The 16394-nt window shown below is 51.6% G+C and overlaps 1 protein-coding gene across 3 annotated transcripts in view; it reads left to right on the top strand.

Annotated features, from left to right (window-relative positions):
- CCDC88C (coiled-coil domain containing 88C) overlaps positions 1–16394 on the top strand; it is a 158773-nt gene that overhangs the window by 91257 nt on the left and 51122 nt on the right. For all 3 annotated transcript variants that reach the window (XM_049898419.1, XM_049898421.1, XM_049898420.1), the window contains 3 exons: positions 5796–5942; positions 7331–7475; positions 12698–12882. In XM_049898419.1, the coding sequence (XP_049754376.1) occupies positions 5796–5942; positions 7331–7475; positions 12698–12882 (477 nt within the window). The remainder of the gene's footprint in view (positions 1–5795; positions 5943–7330; positions 7476–12697; positions 12883–16394) is intronic.

The raw sequence follows: 16394 nt of genomic DNA, 5'->3' as shown, positions 1-16394 counted from the left end.
AACAGGTCACTTTGAGATGAAGTTAGGGAGTGATCAGGCACTGCCGAGATTGAGTTGGCCCCGTGCCCTGCAGCAGGGCCCGGGCCAGCCGCCCATAGCACTGAGAGGGCTGCCTAACCGGGCACCACACGGTGCTAATGTGCATGCAGCTTTGGGTCAATGTTTGCATTTCAGTCAGTGAGTGTGTCCCGCTTTCTGTGAAAACCCAGGTTTTCAAGGGATAACGATGTTCATTTTTAGGGCTTTGCCACGGGACTCTTAAGGTAAGCCATCAGGCGGTGAGTGTTTTGCAGAAATGTTGAGGTTCACCTGCATGTGGTAAAGCCTTAGATTAAGAAGGGCCTGGGCAAGACGTGTGCTGATACCCACAACTTACTTTGAAATACACTCAAAAAATAAAAGATAAAATGGACAGAAAAAAATGGAGAGGATGAAGAAAAAAACCCATTTCCGTCAAGTTGATTCTAACTCGCTATAGAGGGCTATGTGACAAAGCAAATGGAAAAAAACATTAATTGTAGAATCTAGGCGGTATCTATCTGGATGTTCACTGTACAATTATTTCAACTTTTCAGTAAGTTTTTAAATTGTCATCATAAAATTTGGGAGGAAGATGACCCAAGTACAAGGACAACAGGGACATCGACCGTTTTGAATAAGCTAATACTGGTTAACCGTGTAAATTTAATCATGAAACAATTAAAAGTATTAATTAAAAGCTTTAAGACAGGCCCTGTAAGTCTTAAATCATCCTTTCTCAAGATGTGTGCTATGGTCCTGTGATAGAATCAGCCTAGGGTGCCTGTTTAAAATACAGATTCCAGGGCCCTACCCTAGCCCCTAGGGCATGGGCCCCCAAACCAGCATTTTATAGGCTCTCCCAGGTGATGTGGGGACCGCAGTCTTAGGTGGACAGAGCACGCTTCCTCTGGGCTCCCTTCTGCTGGCTGTCCTCTGTGACATTTGGGGTTTGCACCCCGAGGGGCCAGTCTGGACAGAACACGTGCAGAGATGTCTGCGGGGACTGTGGCCACTGAGGGCAGAGGCTGGCTCTCATTTGCGTCCCCGAGGCCTGGCACACACCTGGTAACCCTTGAGTAGGGGAGGTAAGAAACCATTGCTCAGGTTGGAAAGGCTTGCCCCTTGGGGAGAGGGGCAGGGGCGTACCCCCCAGGAGTGGAGACATGCTCCGTGCCGTGGGCTGGAGAGCCCAGAGGAGCATGGTCACTGCACTCATGTGGACTCGCCTTCATGCACCCCTGCCACACCATGACCCTCTTCTAGGAACAGTAGGAAGACAGTGGCCGGGCATCCCCACAGCGCCTATACCCGGTCCAGCCGCTGAGAGGCACATCAGAGCATACCACCAAAGCGGGGGTGTGGCAGGTGCTACTGAGGGGGGCGGTCAGGCAAGAGCGAGGTTAGAAAAGCATGGAACACAAATTGACATACTTTGTTTTTAAACTTCCGGCGGCTTCTCTTTGGCTCTTGGTCCGGTTTACATCAGGGTTAAAACAACAGAAAGGGGGGAAGGCATCCACATCCTGGGAAGTGGGGGGGTCTCTGACTTCCCCTTGTAAACAGTCGGCCACCTCAGTGGTACTGTCAGGCAGGAAGGTTGCTGTTGGGGCTCCGTGGGAGGAGGAGGAAGGCAGGATGACCTTGCCTGGCAGGTCCCTCTTCTCCTATGTATGTTACTGGCTGAACGTCCCCACTGACAGCAGAGGACAGCTGCAGAGGTGCTGCGTGTGCCAACAGTGGGTGGGGCTCCCTGTCATCTTGGGGAGAGTGATGGCTCTCTAGGCAGCTGATTGTAAACTGACTGTGGCCTCAGGGGCAGAGACCAAGCCGGGCATAATCTTGGCGGCAGCACTCACTTGCTGGGTGTTAGGCAAGTCTTCTCACCTCTCTGGGCCCCAGTTTTCCCATCTGTAAAAGGAAGGGGGTGGTCTGGGTAATCTCTGAGACCCCTTTTGCCTTGGCATCGTGTGGCATGGGAACACATTTGCATTGCGCTTTTTCTAGTGAGCCCCTCTCCACGGACAGCCTTCTGAGAGGAGATGGTGGTCCTGGAGCAGGTCGGCACAGGGAGGGCCAGCCAGGGGCTGAGAGATGGGGTGCATTGTTGGCAAGGCAGCAGGCAGTCAGGACCTGGGTTAATGATCAGTCCTTGTTTTAATTAGGTGCCATCAAGTCAGTTCCAACTCACAGTGACCTTTTATACAGCAGAACGAAACACTGCCGAGTCCTGCGCCATCCTTAGAGTTGTTGCTATGTTTGAGCCCATTGTTGCAGCCACTGTGTCAATCCATCTCCTTGGGGGTCTTCATCTTTTTCACTGACCCTCTACTTTACCAAGCATCATGTCCTTCTCCAGGGACTGATCCCTCCTAATATTGTGTCTGAAGTACATGAGACAAAGTCTTGCCATCCTTGCTTCTAAGGAGCATTCTGGCTGTACTTCTTCCAAGGCAGATCTGTTCGTTCTTCTGGCAGTCCATGGTATATTCAGTGTTCTTCGCCAACACCATAATTCCAAGGAGTCCATTCTTCTTCGGTCTTCCTTATTCATTGTCTAGCTTTCGCATGCATATGAGGCTGTTGGAAACTCCGTGGCTTTGTTCAGGCGCACCTTAGTCCTTATGGTGACATCTTTGCTTTTTAACACTTTAAAAAGGTCTTTTGCAGCAGATTTTCCCAGTTCCAGTATGTCATTTGATTTCTTGACTGCTGCTTCCATGGCTGTTGATTGTGGATCCAAGTAAAATGAAATCCTTGACAACTTCAGTCTTTTCTCCATTTATCATGATGTTATTGGTCCAGTTATGAGGATTGTTGTTTTTTTTATGTTGAGGTGTAATCCATACTGAAAGCTGTGGTCTTCGTTCTTCATTAGTGCTTCAAGTCCTCTTCACTTTCAGCAAGCAAGGTTGTGTCATCTGCATGGATCGCAGGTTTTTAATGAGTCTTCCTCCAATCCTGATCCCCCATTCTTCTTCATATAGTCCAGCTTCTCGGATTACTTGTTCAGCATCCAGATTGAATAAGAATGGTGAAAGGATACAACCCTGACACACACTTTTCCTGATTTTAAACCACGCGGTATCCTCTTGTTTTGTTCAGACAACTGCCACTTGGTCTATGTAGTTTCCACGTGAGCACAGTTCAGTGTTCTGGAGTTCCCATTCTCCACAACGTCCGTAATTTGTTATGTTCCACACAGTCCAATGCCTTTGTGTAGTCGATAAAACACAGGTAAACGTTTTTGCAGCTTGCAGCTACAGCATCACATGGTATTCTTCCTCTGACACACACGGGGTTACCATGAGTCAGAATTGACTCGATTACAACTGGTTACTGGTATCTCATCTGATCCCCACATCGACCCTGACTTTATCTTAGAAAGGAGGGAACCACGTTGAGAGACACAGACTTCCTGGAGTCCCACAGCTGATGTGTGTGGCAACTTGGGGACTGGAGCCCCACGTCCTTTATCATGGCTCTCACACCGCTTGGGGCCAGCCCTCATGTCTGGCCCTGGACTTTGTAACCCTGGTCCCCCAGTGTTTGCTGGGCTGGGTTGTGCCTTTAAATAGCTCTCTGTTTAGTTGGGGTCAGGGCAGGGGTGGCACTGGCCTTAGGTTGCTGCCTAGAGGGATGGGATCCAGCTTCTCAGGTCTCCACGCTGGGGTTCAGCTGAACTGTGGCCTGCCTTAAGAGCTTGGGCATGGCTTCCTTCAGATTTCCTTTCTCCAGAGGTAGTGGGTTGTGCACAGCAGATTGAGATATTTCTGTTCCCTAATATGGTGAGGGTTGAAACTGCCAGAAGATTGAAGCTCATTTGAATAGTAGTTGGAATCGTCTTGTTTTGTGCTGTGCCCATTCCTGGTGCCCTTGCCCATCCCAGTCTGTTAGACGTCTCCAGCCCTCCAAGGTCTGCCTCACACGCCACCTCTGATTTCCCTGACGCAGCGAGATTCAGCCAACAGCATTACTGAACATGTAGGCAAGGCTTACCGAGGAGAAGCGGAGAGGTCCCTGACCCCGAGGAGTTCACCACCTAGGAGGAGGGCAGGTCAGCCTCAGAGAGTGCCCAGGTCACTTTGGGAGCGCAGGTGCCCCACTCGTCAGGCAGAATGGGTGGATTAGGGAGCCCTTGGAGGGCGCAACTCAGGCTGGGTTTTGAAGGATAAGTAGGAGTTGGTTGTAAGGATGGAGGGGCACAGGACCTGAGAGAGTGTGGTGGTACTGGGGATGCTGGTGGGTTGACTGGCTAGAGCGTCGGGTGGGAGCAGAGGCCAGAGGATGAGGGCTGGGGTTTCTTCTCTCTTAAGTCTTTGACGTTTTCTGGCTGTGGCTAGTAGCAGTCTGGGTTTTCCTTACTCGTGTGAGCCCCTTGAGGAAAGGTCTGTGGGCAGCTGAGGGCAGTAGAGAGACACGGGCTAGATCTCAGTGGACTCATGTTCACGCCCTGGCTTCACCCGTCCCTATGAGGCTTTGTGACTTTGGGACTTGTTCCTTAATATGTCTGAGTCTGTTCACCTGTAAGAGGGGACTGTCCCAACCTCCCTCTCGGGACTGTTGTAAGAACCTGAGGCAGGAGCAGAGCGCCTCGGGTGATGTGACCCCAGAGTGGATGCGATTTTGGCCGGAGATGGGCAGAGGGAGGCATGCAGGTGAACCACTGCCTTTATGACCAGACTTCACCAGGTGCCAGGCTTTGATCCAGACCATGTCCCTGAGTGTGCTTCCCCCTCTACTAAGAATCCAGGATTCCAGCCCACATCTGGGGAAAAAGAGCCAGAAGTGGACAAACAGGAACTTCAGCCAAGTCCCGGGTGTTATAGTCTGTCACTACAGAAAGCCTTAGCAGATATCTGCCCACCGAAGGGAACCCTCAGATCCCCAGCATGTGTGTGTTCATAACCTGGGAAGGCACTCGGGAAAATTCAGCCTGCCAAGCTGCTGGGCGGCACTGGCAAGGCTCCAGGGAACAAGAGAGACCCCAAAAGCGTTTATTCCTCACTCTACAGCAAGGGGTGAAGCGGAGATGTGATGAACAGAGTTCCTCCCTCGTGGTGCTGGTGGCCTGTGACAGAATTAAAGCATCCAGCGGACCCCTCCCCCATGAGGGGGTCTGTGGGAACTGGCCACTGTTTTCCACACCCAGCGGTGTGCTGATACATGGTGGGCTTGCCGGCCATATTGGTGTGGCTCACTGTGGTTGGCTTGCTGTGCTGCGTCCTCGCTGTCTTAAGGACACCCCATTTCCAGGAAACTGCCAAGAACCTTTGTCTTCCCAGAGTGCGTGTGTGAAATGTTCAAATAGGAACTGTTTTGAATGAAAGCATGTCTGAATAGCCATTTTTTCTGGGGCCCTGATCAGTGAAATGAATGCTGAATTGAGAGGCCTCGAACCACCCCTTCCTCATTAAGGAAACTGGGACTCAGAGAGGTCCCATATCCACAAGCAGAGGCCACCTGTTGGACCAAAAGAGGTTATAGATGTAAAACTCCTCAGCTTTACCTGCTGTAAGGTAGACATTGAGTAAATGTCACCGTCCCAAATTTAAATGTTCTCTGAATTCATGAATTTGTCCTTTCAGTAGAGAAGGTGCATTGGGCCTGGCCTAGTGACAGAGGTCTTGATTATAAAAGTGGAGACAAAACTTCCTGCAGGGCTTATCCCTAGATAGTTTGTTTTGATCCAGGTGCCCAAGAGCTTTGGTGTTAGAATTCTGTCTTCCTAAACAGGGTGCCTTTATCTGATGGTTCTCATGCATGTTTCTGACCAGGAGCTGAGAGAAGATAACATCATTTTAATTGAAACCAAAGCCATGCTGGAGGAGCAGCTGACGGCGGCCCGGGCCCGCAGTGATAAAGTCCACGAGCTGGAGAAGGAGAACCTGCAGCTGAAGTCAAAACTGCACGACCTGGAGTTGGTATGTCAAGTTGTGTTGTTACCACGTTGGGGGAAATGTAGATTGGGGTAGTTTCCGGTCTATGCCATGTCCTTCTCCATCCGATGTTCTAGCAGCCAGGTTTGCTGCTGCTGCCATGGCCTGCAGAGAGTAGCTGGCTGAAGTCTGCAGGCCTGAGAGCACTACACTCAGCACCCACAAAACAGAGGACTAACTTCTTTGTTGCATTTCTGTAAGGGTGAATGCACATGTGTGTCTTTTTCAAGAAGCAGCTTTGTGGCATTTATGGTATGGGTTAGCTGTGTATCATGAGCCTCCTTACAACCTCCCGAGGTGTTAGGCCTGCTGTGGGGCCACAGAGCTGCCCATCTCCATCATATGTGCTTAAAGGCCTGGACAACTGAGATGTCGTTTCAGTAACACTCAATTAGAAACCATGAGTCTCTCTTTGTAATCCAGGTGTCCATTGTCGTCAAGTCGATTCCAGCTCATAGTGACCCTATAGACGGAGTAAAACTGCCCCACGGGGTTTCCAAGGAGTGACTGGTGAATTTAAACTGCCGACCTTTTGGTTAGCAGCCAAGCTCTTAAACACTGTGTCACCAGGGCTCCCTAAAAAAAAAAACCCGTTCCCATCCAGCTGTTTTTGACTCATGGCCACCTCGTGTGCTACAGAGGAGAGCTGCTCCATAGGGTCTTCTTGGCTGTAATCTTCACAGGAGCAGATCACCAGGCCTTTCTCCACTGACACCACTGGGTGGCTTGAAACCACCACCGTTTAGGTCAGCAGCTGATTGCAAACCGCTTGTGCCACCCAGGCTCCTTATAGTCTAGGTAGTCAGGTCTAAAAATAGTTGCCACTGAGTTGATTCTGACTCAGTGGCAACTACACATATGTCAGAATAGATCTGTGTGCCTTAGGGTTTTCAGTAGCTGGTTTCTTGGAGGTAGAATGCCACACCCCTGACTGAGGTGCTGCTGAGTAGACGCAAACCTCCTATCTTGACGGGAACAGCTGAGGCATCTTTCAGTGGGTGTTGGATGGCACAAATGGTTAAGTGCCTGACTACTAACCGAGAGGTTTGGTGGTTCAAACCCACCCAAAGGCCTCCTCAGAAGACGGGCCTAGCGATCTGCTTCCAAAAGGTCATGGTCTTGAAAACCCTGGGGAGACAGTTCTACTCTGCACAGTTGGGGTTGCTGTGAGTCAGAAATGACTTGATAGCAGCAAACAACAAGTCTCACAGCTGGGCCTGCATTGAAGCCGTTTCTAGGCTGTGCAGCTCTGTTTGGAATGAACAGGCATCGAGTCCCTTCATTCTCAGAGAATGAGGGGCTGCATGAGGCAGGGCCTTCCCGAGGGTCCCCTGGCCGCATCCTCACTGTTTCCTTCTTCCCTCCTGCACCAGGACAGGGACACCGACAAGAAGCGGATTGAGGAGCTGCTGGAAGAGAACATGGTCCTGGAGATTGCACAGAAGCAGAGCATGAACGAATCCGCACACCTCGGCTGGGAGCTGGAGCAGCTGTCCAAGAATGCGGACCTGTCCGATGGTGGGTCGGACCCAGGCCGTGGCTTCTCCTTCATCCGGGGCTGAGCCCTCTCTCTGCATCTTACTGTGGCCCATCCCTCTGCCCCAAGTCAGTGTAGTTCGGACCTGTTTCATTACAGTGTTCCCCAAGGGAAATGTGGGGTCTGGCAGCCTGGTACTCAGCATGTGAGATACAAATTGAGTGTTGCCAGGCCCTCAGTCCCATATGGACACCCCAAGAGCAGCCTACGTGCAGCATGCTGACACCAGGAGACCTTAGGGGCCTGTGTGTGGATGACTGAAGGCCCTGGACAGCAGGGGCATCCCCAGTGGTCACTAATTCCTGCCATAAATGTACCCTGGGCATGATTTCCCCTGTGTTTGCATAATTGGGGAAGATGGATGCAGTCTGGGTTCTGTCCCCCTGAGTGGGAGATGCTAAATGGCTCCTCTCCCAGGACCCTGCTTTTCTGACGAGCTGCCTGTCCTCTTTTTCTCCCCGCTGCCCACTGGCAACACCCTGAGACAGGGTGTCAGGCCCATGAAGGGTGGGTGGGGCCGGTTGCATTTAAGCAGGAAGCTTCAGTGCCGCCAAACAATGAGGCAGTTCCTGTGTCCTAAAATAGCATGTGTTCACCGTTCCCATCCACCTGATGCAGCAAGTTAATATTGACTTAGAACTTCACAGAGCTTGGCGGGGCTTCTGGCTTATTTTTCCGAGGGCCTTTTTTAGTTCTGATAAATATTCCAGTGTGTAATGGAAACAAGGTGAAAAGCGGCTGAATATGTCTTCTCTTTAAGGAGTCCTGTCAGTTCCAAACCTAAAATCAGTTAATTAAGCTGTTAATCAGCATGAAAAGTCAGCTTGCTCTGTGCTCTGGTGCCTTTGCACTGTACTGGGGCCTGAGGGCAGAACAAGGGTGGACTGGAGCAGGCTCCTTGCCCCGTGGGAGTCAGAGGTTCATCGAGGAGACCGCTGCCCCCTGGTGGAGCGGAGCGGTGCTGCAGGCTGCATAGGACAAAGATCCCATAAGGCCAGTGTGGCTGGTAGAGTCGGAAAACCTCTTTGATTCAGACTATTCAGTATACTTTGTGAACCCTCTGAGGTCAGTGACCACAATTTATTCTTAGGGTTCCCAATTCCTAGTGCCTAGCGTACAAACAAAACAAAAAAACCAGTTGACTCCAACTCATGGCAACCCCGTGAGTGTCAGGGTAGAACTTTGCTGCATAGGGTTTTCAGTGGCTGATTTTTCGGAAATAGATCACCAGGCCTTTCTTCCAAGGAGCCTCTGGGTGAATTTAAACTGCCAACTTTTCATTGGGTAGCGGAGCACTTAATCATTTGTGCCACCCAGTGTGTAGCTAGGAACTCTTATACGCTGAATGATGGCATCAGGAAAGAAACGCCTGTGAGGACTTCTGTGTAGTAAAAAGGCCTGAGCCAGCGTCCTAGTTCTCCTACTAATTAGCTGGGTGATCTAGGGCAAGTACTTAACCTCTTTAAACTTCAGTTGGCTTATCTGCACAATGGGAGTAACGAGGCTGCCTCACAGGATGGCTGTATTAAATGGGTAAGGCCTGGAGCATTAGCACCTGCCTGGCCCCCCGGTGAGCACTCACTACAGGGCCAAGGTTCTCCTTACCATTATCTTATTAAGATGTAGCAGGTGTATCAGCTACACTGTACCCATGAGGGTAGCACCCAGTCAAGAGGCGCTGTTAGGAAGTTGTAGTCTTTGAGGCACGAATTGATGGAAAAAGACACGAGGCTGGTCATCAGTACTCTGCAGAATGTTAACTTGCACAACCTTAAAAATGGTCCTTGTCTCATAAATGCTGCAGAGGTATGGCCGGAAGGGTCAGGGGTTCTGAGTTAGTGGAGCCTATGAAGATCAAAGACTGCAGCCTTCAGTATGGATCACACCTCAAAATAAAAGCGAAAATCCTCACAACTGGACTAGTAAGCAATAGCATAATTAATGGAGAAAAGATTGAAGTCAAGGATTACATTTTGCTTGGATCTACAACCCATACCCATAGAGGCAGCAGTCAGGAACTCAAGTGACGTATTGGGAAAATCTGCTGCAAAAGACCTCTTTAAAGTGTTAAAAAGCAAAGACGTCACTTGAAGGACCGGGGTGCACCTGACTCAAGCAGTGGTGTTCTCAGTTGCTTCACGTGCATGTGGAAGCTGGATAATGAACAGGGAGGACTGAAGAATCGATGCCTTTGAATCACGGTGTTGGTGAGGAATACTAAATATACCATGGACTGCCTGAAGCATGAACAAATCTGTCTTGGAAAAAGCACAGCGAGAATGTTCCTCAGAAGGAAGGATGGCAAGGCATCATCTCACTCTGGACCTATTATCAGCAGGGACCTGTCTCTGGAGAAGGACATCACGCTTGGTAGAGGGTCAGCAAAAAAGAGGAAAACCCTCAGTGAGGTGGAGTGACAGAGTGGCTGCAACAGTGGGCTCAAACATAGCAATGATTGTGAGGATGGTGCAGGACTGGGCCATATTTTGTTCTTTTTGCATATGGGGTTGCTGTGAGTTGGAGCCTACTCACCAGCACCTAACAACAAGAAGCTAAGGGGAAGGAGCCCTGGTGGTCCAACAGTTAAGTGCTCAGCTGCTAACCAAAAGGTTGGTGATTTGAACCCACCCAGTAGCTCCACAGGAGGAAGACCTGGCAGTCTGCCCCTGTAAAGGCTGTAGCCTAGATTAACTCTATGGGGCATTTCTACTCTGTCACGTGAGGTAACTGAGCTGAAAGTAACAGCAGCTAATAATAACAAGTCAAGGTGTTTTATTCTAGTTCGGTTTCGCTTATAGCTAGTTGGGATAAAGTCCTCCAGGCATTTTTGTGTTTGAGAGCATGTGTGTCTGTGTGTGTGTCAGTGGTGGCATCAGGCTGGGGCCACAGACATACCGTCCACCCCCACTGCTGCTCAGCCCGTTGTTGTTTGGGGTGTTCATAGAATTCTGGGTCTGTACTGCTATCCTTGGAGTCCCTGGGTGGTTGTAAAATGTTAATGCACTTGGCTGCTAATTGAAAGGGGTTCGAGCCCACACAGCGGCATCTTGGAAGAACAGCCTGTCAACCTGCTTATGAAAAATCAGCCACCGGAAACCCTATGGAGCGTAGTTCTACTCTAACACACACAGGTCACTATGAGTCACAGTCAACTTGACAGCAGTTGTTTTTTTTTTTTGCTGTTATTCTTGGGCAGAGGATGAACTCAGGGAAGAAAACAAAGGCTTCGAACTGCTTCATTCATGACAGAGCGAAACCAGAACAGACCTGAATTTTTACAGTTTGGGTGATAAGGAACGATAACTGGAACAGGAAAAATGACGAGTCAAAGCCCTGGAATGGGAGACTCCGAAGAAGTGTGGTGAGCCCTTTCAGGAGCCTGATGTCTGAGACTGGATTATTGGCAGGACTGTGGAGAGCAACACAGATTCAGTGTGGCATAGTCAGCCGTCATCTTTGAGCGGGGCACTGCTGTTTCTGACTCTGCTCAAAATCCAACAGCCAAGAGATTTGGTTGCTGTGCAACCCATACACTACCCTTGTTTTCTAAGAGTGAGGTTAGGTTTTTAGCAGGGCTTCGACCTGTAATTTTTCCTGTTCCAGTGATCGTTACTGTTCACCCAAATTTTCGAAATTCATGTCTGTTTTGGTTTCGCTTCCTCTGCCGTGAACTGGGAAGAACTGCTTTGAAGCCCTGGAGGAAACAGACTCCTTTTAGTCTATCGTGTCGCTCACATATTTTGCTTCCAGATTGATTTGCTTACTGTGAAAGTTGTCATCCTCTGTAACGCCGCTGCCCCTGGGGGGATGAAAGGTCCGAAGTGTGGGGACAGCAGACAGCTGCCTGCAGTGCAGAGAGACCAAGGCTGGAAGGGATAAGCACACGGCCCCTTCCTCAGAGGGTTCTCAAGGGCGTTCTCTTTCTTTCTCAAACATCCATCCTGCTGTCATCTGAGTGAGGAAACAAAGGCCCAGACGCCCTGTGACTTACCTAAAGCTGTGCGCCTGGTCCTGGCAGGACCTCCTCATTCTCGATCGGTGCTCCGTCTGCACGTGCAGATACGCTGCTTTTTTCTGTCCTTCGCTTGTATGTTCATTTCACTTAGCATCCTTAACGCATTTTACAGAGTCTATTATCTCATTTTTCTTTACATATTTATGAAAGTACAAAAAGCAATCTCTGTCCGAAGGGTCTCACCCAGGGATGGCAAATACTTGGCATGTCTGTACCAACACAGCCATCGAGCCTGTGGCAGACAGGATAGTCAGTTGTCTTGCCCTCCCTGCGAGCGTGCCGGACCCCCACCACGCTCGGAGCCGACACAGAAAATGGCGCCTGGTTGACATCTCCGTTAGTCTCTAAAACATCACGTTGTGCAGTCAAGTGGCAGCTTTACAAACAGATGGTCCCCAAAAGTTAGTCTTTCACCTTTGACTGACTCCTCCACTTTCACCTGCTTTCTGCCTAAGCACTGAGCTGCCCTCCCAACAGACCCCCGCTAAGACAGAGAGGGGGCTGTAACTGCCTGAGGGACTCTGCCCCTCCAGCCCCACAGGAGATGGGATAGGAGAGAAGGCAGGTGCCTTAGTTATCTAGTGCCGCTATAACAGAAATACCACACGTGAGTGGCTTTAGTGAACAGACATTTGTTTTCTCACGTTTGAGAGGCTGCAAGTCTGAAGTTAGGGCTATAGGGGAAGGCTCTCTCTCTGTCCGCTCTGGGGGCAGATCTTTGCCTCTTTCAGCTTCTCTGTCCAGGAGATCTTCATGTGACATCTGTCTTCCCCTTTTGTCCTTGCTTCCATGTCTGCTCTTTTTGTATCTTGAAGGTGATTGGTTTAAGACACACCCTACACTGGTATGGCCTCGTTAATGTAACAAAACCCTATTCCCGAATGGGATTATAACCACAGGTATAAACCAAAACCAAAACCGGCTGATAGCAACCCCATAGGTCAGAGTAGAATTGCCCCATGAGGCTTCCAAAGAGGAGTTAGCAGCTGAGCTGTTAACCACTGTGCTGCCAGGGTTCTTCCACAGGTATAGGGGTTAGGATTTACAACACGTATTTTAGGGGGGCACAATTCAGTCCATAACAGGGTGCCTCAGACGTCAAGCACAGGGGCTAGTGACGTCTCCAGCGAGGGCAGGGGGCATCCGCGGCTCCCACAGTGCTGGGCTCTGACCCTTTTTGTGTCTCAGCCTCCAGGAAGTCATTTGTGTTTGAGCTGAACGAGTGCGCCTCCAGCCGCATCCTGAAGCTGGAGAAGGAGAACCAGAGCCTGCAGAGCACCATCGAGGGGTTGCGGGACGCGTCCCTGGCGCTGGAGGAGAGCAGCCTCAAGTGCGGGGAGCTGGAGAAGGAGAACCAGCAGCTCAGCAAGAAGGTAACCCTGGGGCCCTCTGCACTCTGCTTGTACAAGGAGGTGGCCCTCGCAGGTGGGAAGTGGGCCGGGCAGAGCGCTCAGGTGTTGGTGAGGAGGAGAAGATACAGAGTCCAAATGCAATCACAGCTCATTGTAATGAGGAGCCAGAGGAATCATTAAGAAGCGGGCTCCTCCCTGCTCCACGCTGCTTTCACATGTTGCTTGGACATGGGACTTAGCCTCTGGGTGGCTGTTGTCTTCATCGGTGAGATGGGGCTCGTGGGGCACTCACCTAATAGGTGCTGGGCTGATGAGATGAGCCAGTATACGTAAAGGGTCCGGCACAAAGAAAGAGCTCAGTGAATCGTAGCTACAAGAGTGTAATCGAGAGAGCGAGCCATGGACATGAGATGGGGGCGAGGACACAGTCATGTGAGGTCCTGAGTACCACGTGTTTAGTAGGCACTGACTACGGTGGTAAATCTGCGGGTCTGTGCTTCATGCACACCTCTGTGCGAGTGTGTACCTGTGTGCATGCACGTGTGTGTGTGGGTGCACAGTGTACAGAATCAGTGATGGACTATTTTAGGGCTTTGTTGGGGGTAAGACAAGATGGCCTGTGATCACTCCCTCCTCTTGGTTTATGGGATGGGGAAGAAGACGTAGCTGAGCTGTATTTGCTTTCAAGGACAGCTGCTGGGTCTTGCCAGTCGCACAGTAGATCCTAGACATCAGGAGAACAGACGGAGGCTTGTGAGCCTGTCTCACAGGTAGTGCAGTCTCAGACATGGGGAAGAGCCACTGAGAGGCTAGGGGCTCCCTCCACTTCTTGGTCATCTGTAGCCAAGGACATCTAGTCCGTCTACTCTGCAGTGGTGGCTTTGTGGAATCTAAACACCTTGCTGCCAGGTTGTGGCCGAGGGAGAAGGCAGGAGTACCCTTGTGCTTCTGGGAGCCTGGCTGGTCCCTCCTGACTCTCCCAAGGTCCCACCACCATCTTTTAAGGCTGCACTGGTTGTGGAAGGACAGGGAGCCGCAGGCTTGGCTCTGGGCTCTCCTGGGGACCCCCTTTGCAGGATGCTGGAACACTGTCCTTCCTCCTGTGAAGTGGTCTCTTGTCCCCCCGAGTGGGACTCCCAGGCTTGGTGAGTTGCCCTTCTGCCCTGTTGAAGCATTCAGTGCTTTCCCCTTTCTGTGAAGGACAGTAGAAAGCACCCTGGCTCGTGCCACGTCTGACGGTGCAGTCTGGGGCAGGCAACTGACTTCTTTGTGGTGTAGACCCATGTGGGCCTAGCACAGGAAGTGTCTTGGTGAATGACAGTCTGACCTCGGCCAAGATAAGAAAGAATTGACCTTTAGAAAGATGAGAACCTCTACTTCTGCGGGTCCTCACGGCTCTGCCACAGAAAGCCTGCAGTGTAATCTGCCCGGCTGGTGACTTTGTGGCTTGATGCCCAGCAGCCTTTGGGGTGGCTGCTCATGCTTTTCAGTGCCGTGCCCCCTGCCCACTACGCCCCCTTCTCTAGACACAGACATCACCGTGGGTGCCGCTGACACGGTGCTCTTCGTTTGTTTGCCCAGTCTCTGCTCCCTACCTTCGGCTCCCCTTTTCGGTCTGCCCCTGGACTGACACCAGCTGGCTCCCGCTCTAGCCCTGGGGGCAGCATCCTGCACAGAGTCCTGGTGCTGGGAGGTGGAAGGGAGGCACTGTGGTTCCCAGCAACTGCCCGGCCCTTCCCTTACCTGCGGCACTCATCCGCCACCCTGGGCCTGGCTGCGTCTGTCCTGATTCAGCAGAGGTGGTCTTGCTTCTTCCCATAGTACTTGTAGGTGGGGACCACATGCCACTGGCTGTTTTATTGGCTTCAGCTCCTCACCCTGAACCTGGCCAGAGCAGTGCTTCCAACGTTTGGTGGGTGTGCACTTCATCACCAGCAGTAGGGGTCACGCTTGGGCCCTTGTTGACCCTGACCCAGTGGCTCCCCGGTGTTCCTTTGTCAAACTCAGCCATCCCACTCTCCTCACTGGGGCGTGTCATGAGAAGGCGGAGCCTCACTGTTGGAAGAGGTGCATGCCAGGGTGAGAGGCAGGTCTCTGGGAACCCAGAGGGGCAACACATGAGTCTGCAGCCAGGGTCAGATGTTCAGGGAGCCCGGAGAGCCCTCTTGGGCCCTGAGCTGTGGGCAGTGACGCAAAGGCGGCATCTGGAGGATTTTTGGTCAGCTCCCATTTCAACATAGCAAGCTCCAGGGGCCCTGAGGCCCATCGGGGCAGGAGTGGGGCCCCAACTCCATGTCAAAGAGCTAGGAAAGGAGAGAGAAGGGGGGTGGTTCAGCAGTGGTAGGGGTTAGGGAGTCTCATCCTCAGGTCAGTAGCACGAGCAGTAAAGAACTTGAAGGTTGGAATGATACACTTTTCTGGGGCAGCAAGGGTAAAGCAATACAGTGAAGTTGGGGTGAGCTGTGGGCTCAGAGCAGACCCCCGGGCTGGCCGGGGGTTCACAGCAGTGCAGCCCTGGGGACCAAGGGGGTGGTGGGCACACGGCCGGGTACACATCCAGCTCTGCCCCTCCTCACCCTGAGGCTGGGGGAAATGACGGTCTCTTGTGGCTATTTTCTTCTCTGAACAACAGTTAATAGTAAAATAGCTACTTGTTGCATTTAGTCTTCATAGCCACTCTGAAGTGTGGACACTCATCGAAGGAGAAACCTCGTTTCCTAATAAGTGCCAGGCTTTGTGCAGAAAGTGGGCAGAGAAAAGGAAGGCTAAGAAAGCTGTTCTCCCTGGACAAGGACCCGGACACAGCACAGGGCAGTGCATTCCTGTGCTCTGATGTGGGGGTGGTGCTGGGCTCTCAGCCCAGCTAGTGGAGCCCACCAGGGTTGTGAGGGGCTGTGATGCCCTGGCATCATGATGTGACAATCAGCAGAGCACAGCCCTGCAGGCCCCTCTCCCCGCCTGGTGGACTCCGGTGTCCATGTGCTCAGCAGGAGGAGCTTACCCAGGCGCTCCCTCTATGGAAGGTCAAGGTAGCATGTGGACCTGTGGGCTGGGAGGCAGGGTGGCCCTCACCTGAGCAGAGGTGGGGTGTACACAGACCCTGCTTCACGACAGGCAGTGGCCCTTCTTGGTAGCCCCCTTTAGAATTATTTGAGGAGCTCTTGCCAGGCCCTGCCCCAGACCAGTTGCCTGAGAGCTGAGTTCTCAGACTGCCCATTAGGATCCCTGGGGCTCTTTCAGCACCTGCTGGCTCCTGCACCCCACCCCAGACGTTCTGATTTACTTGGTAGCCTGAGGTTTAGGATTCTCCAAAGCTCTCCAGGTGACTGACTCCACTTGGGAACCACTGTTTCAGAGCAGTGGTCCCAGGCCAGCAGCACCAGCATCACTTAGGACCATGGTAAAATGCAGAGTCTCAGGCCTCGCCCCTGATCTATGAAGAAACTAGGGGTGGGGCCCAGCCATCTCTGGGAGGAAGGTGTCAGCTGACTTTGATTGTACCCACCACGTGCTAGGAGTCTTGCTAAGCACTT

The sequence above is a fragment of the Elephas maximus genome, chromosome 10 (genome assembly GCF_024166365.1).
Source record: "Elephas maximus indicus isolate mEleMax1 chromosome 10, mEleMax1 primary haplotype, whole genome shotgun sequence".
Lineage (NCBI taxonomy): Eukaryota > Metazoa > Chordata > Mammalia > Proboscidea > Elephantidae > Elephas > Elephas maximus.
Note: the sequence above shows the minus strand (reverse complement) of the source record. Positions and strands in the feature narration are given on the sequence as shown.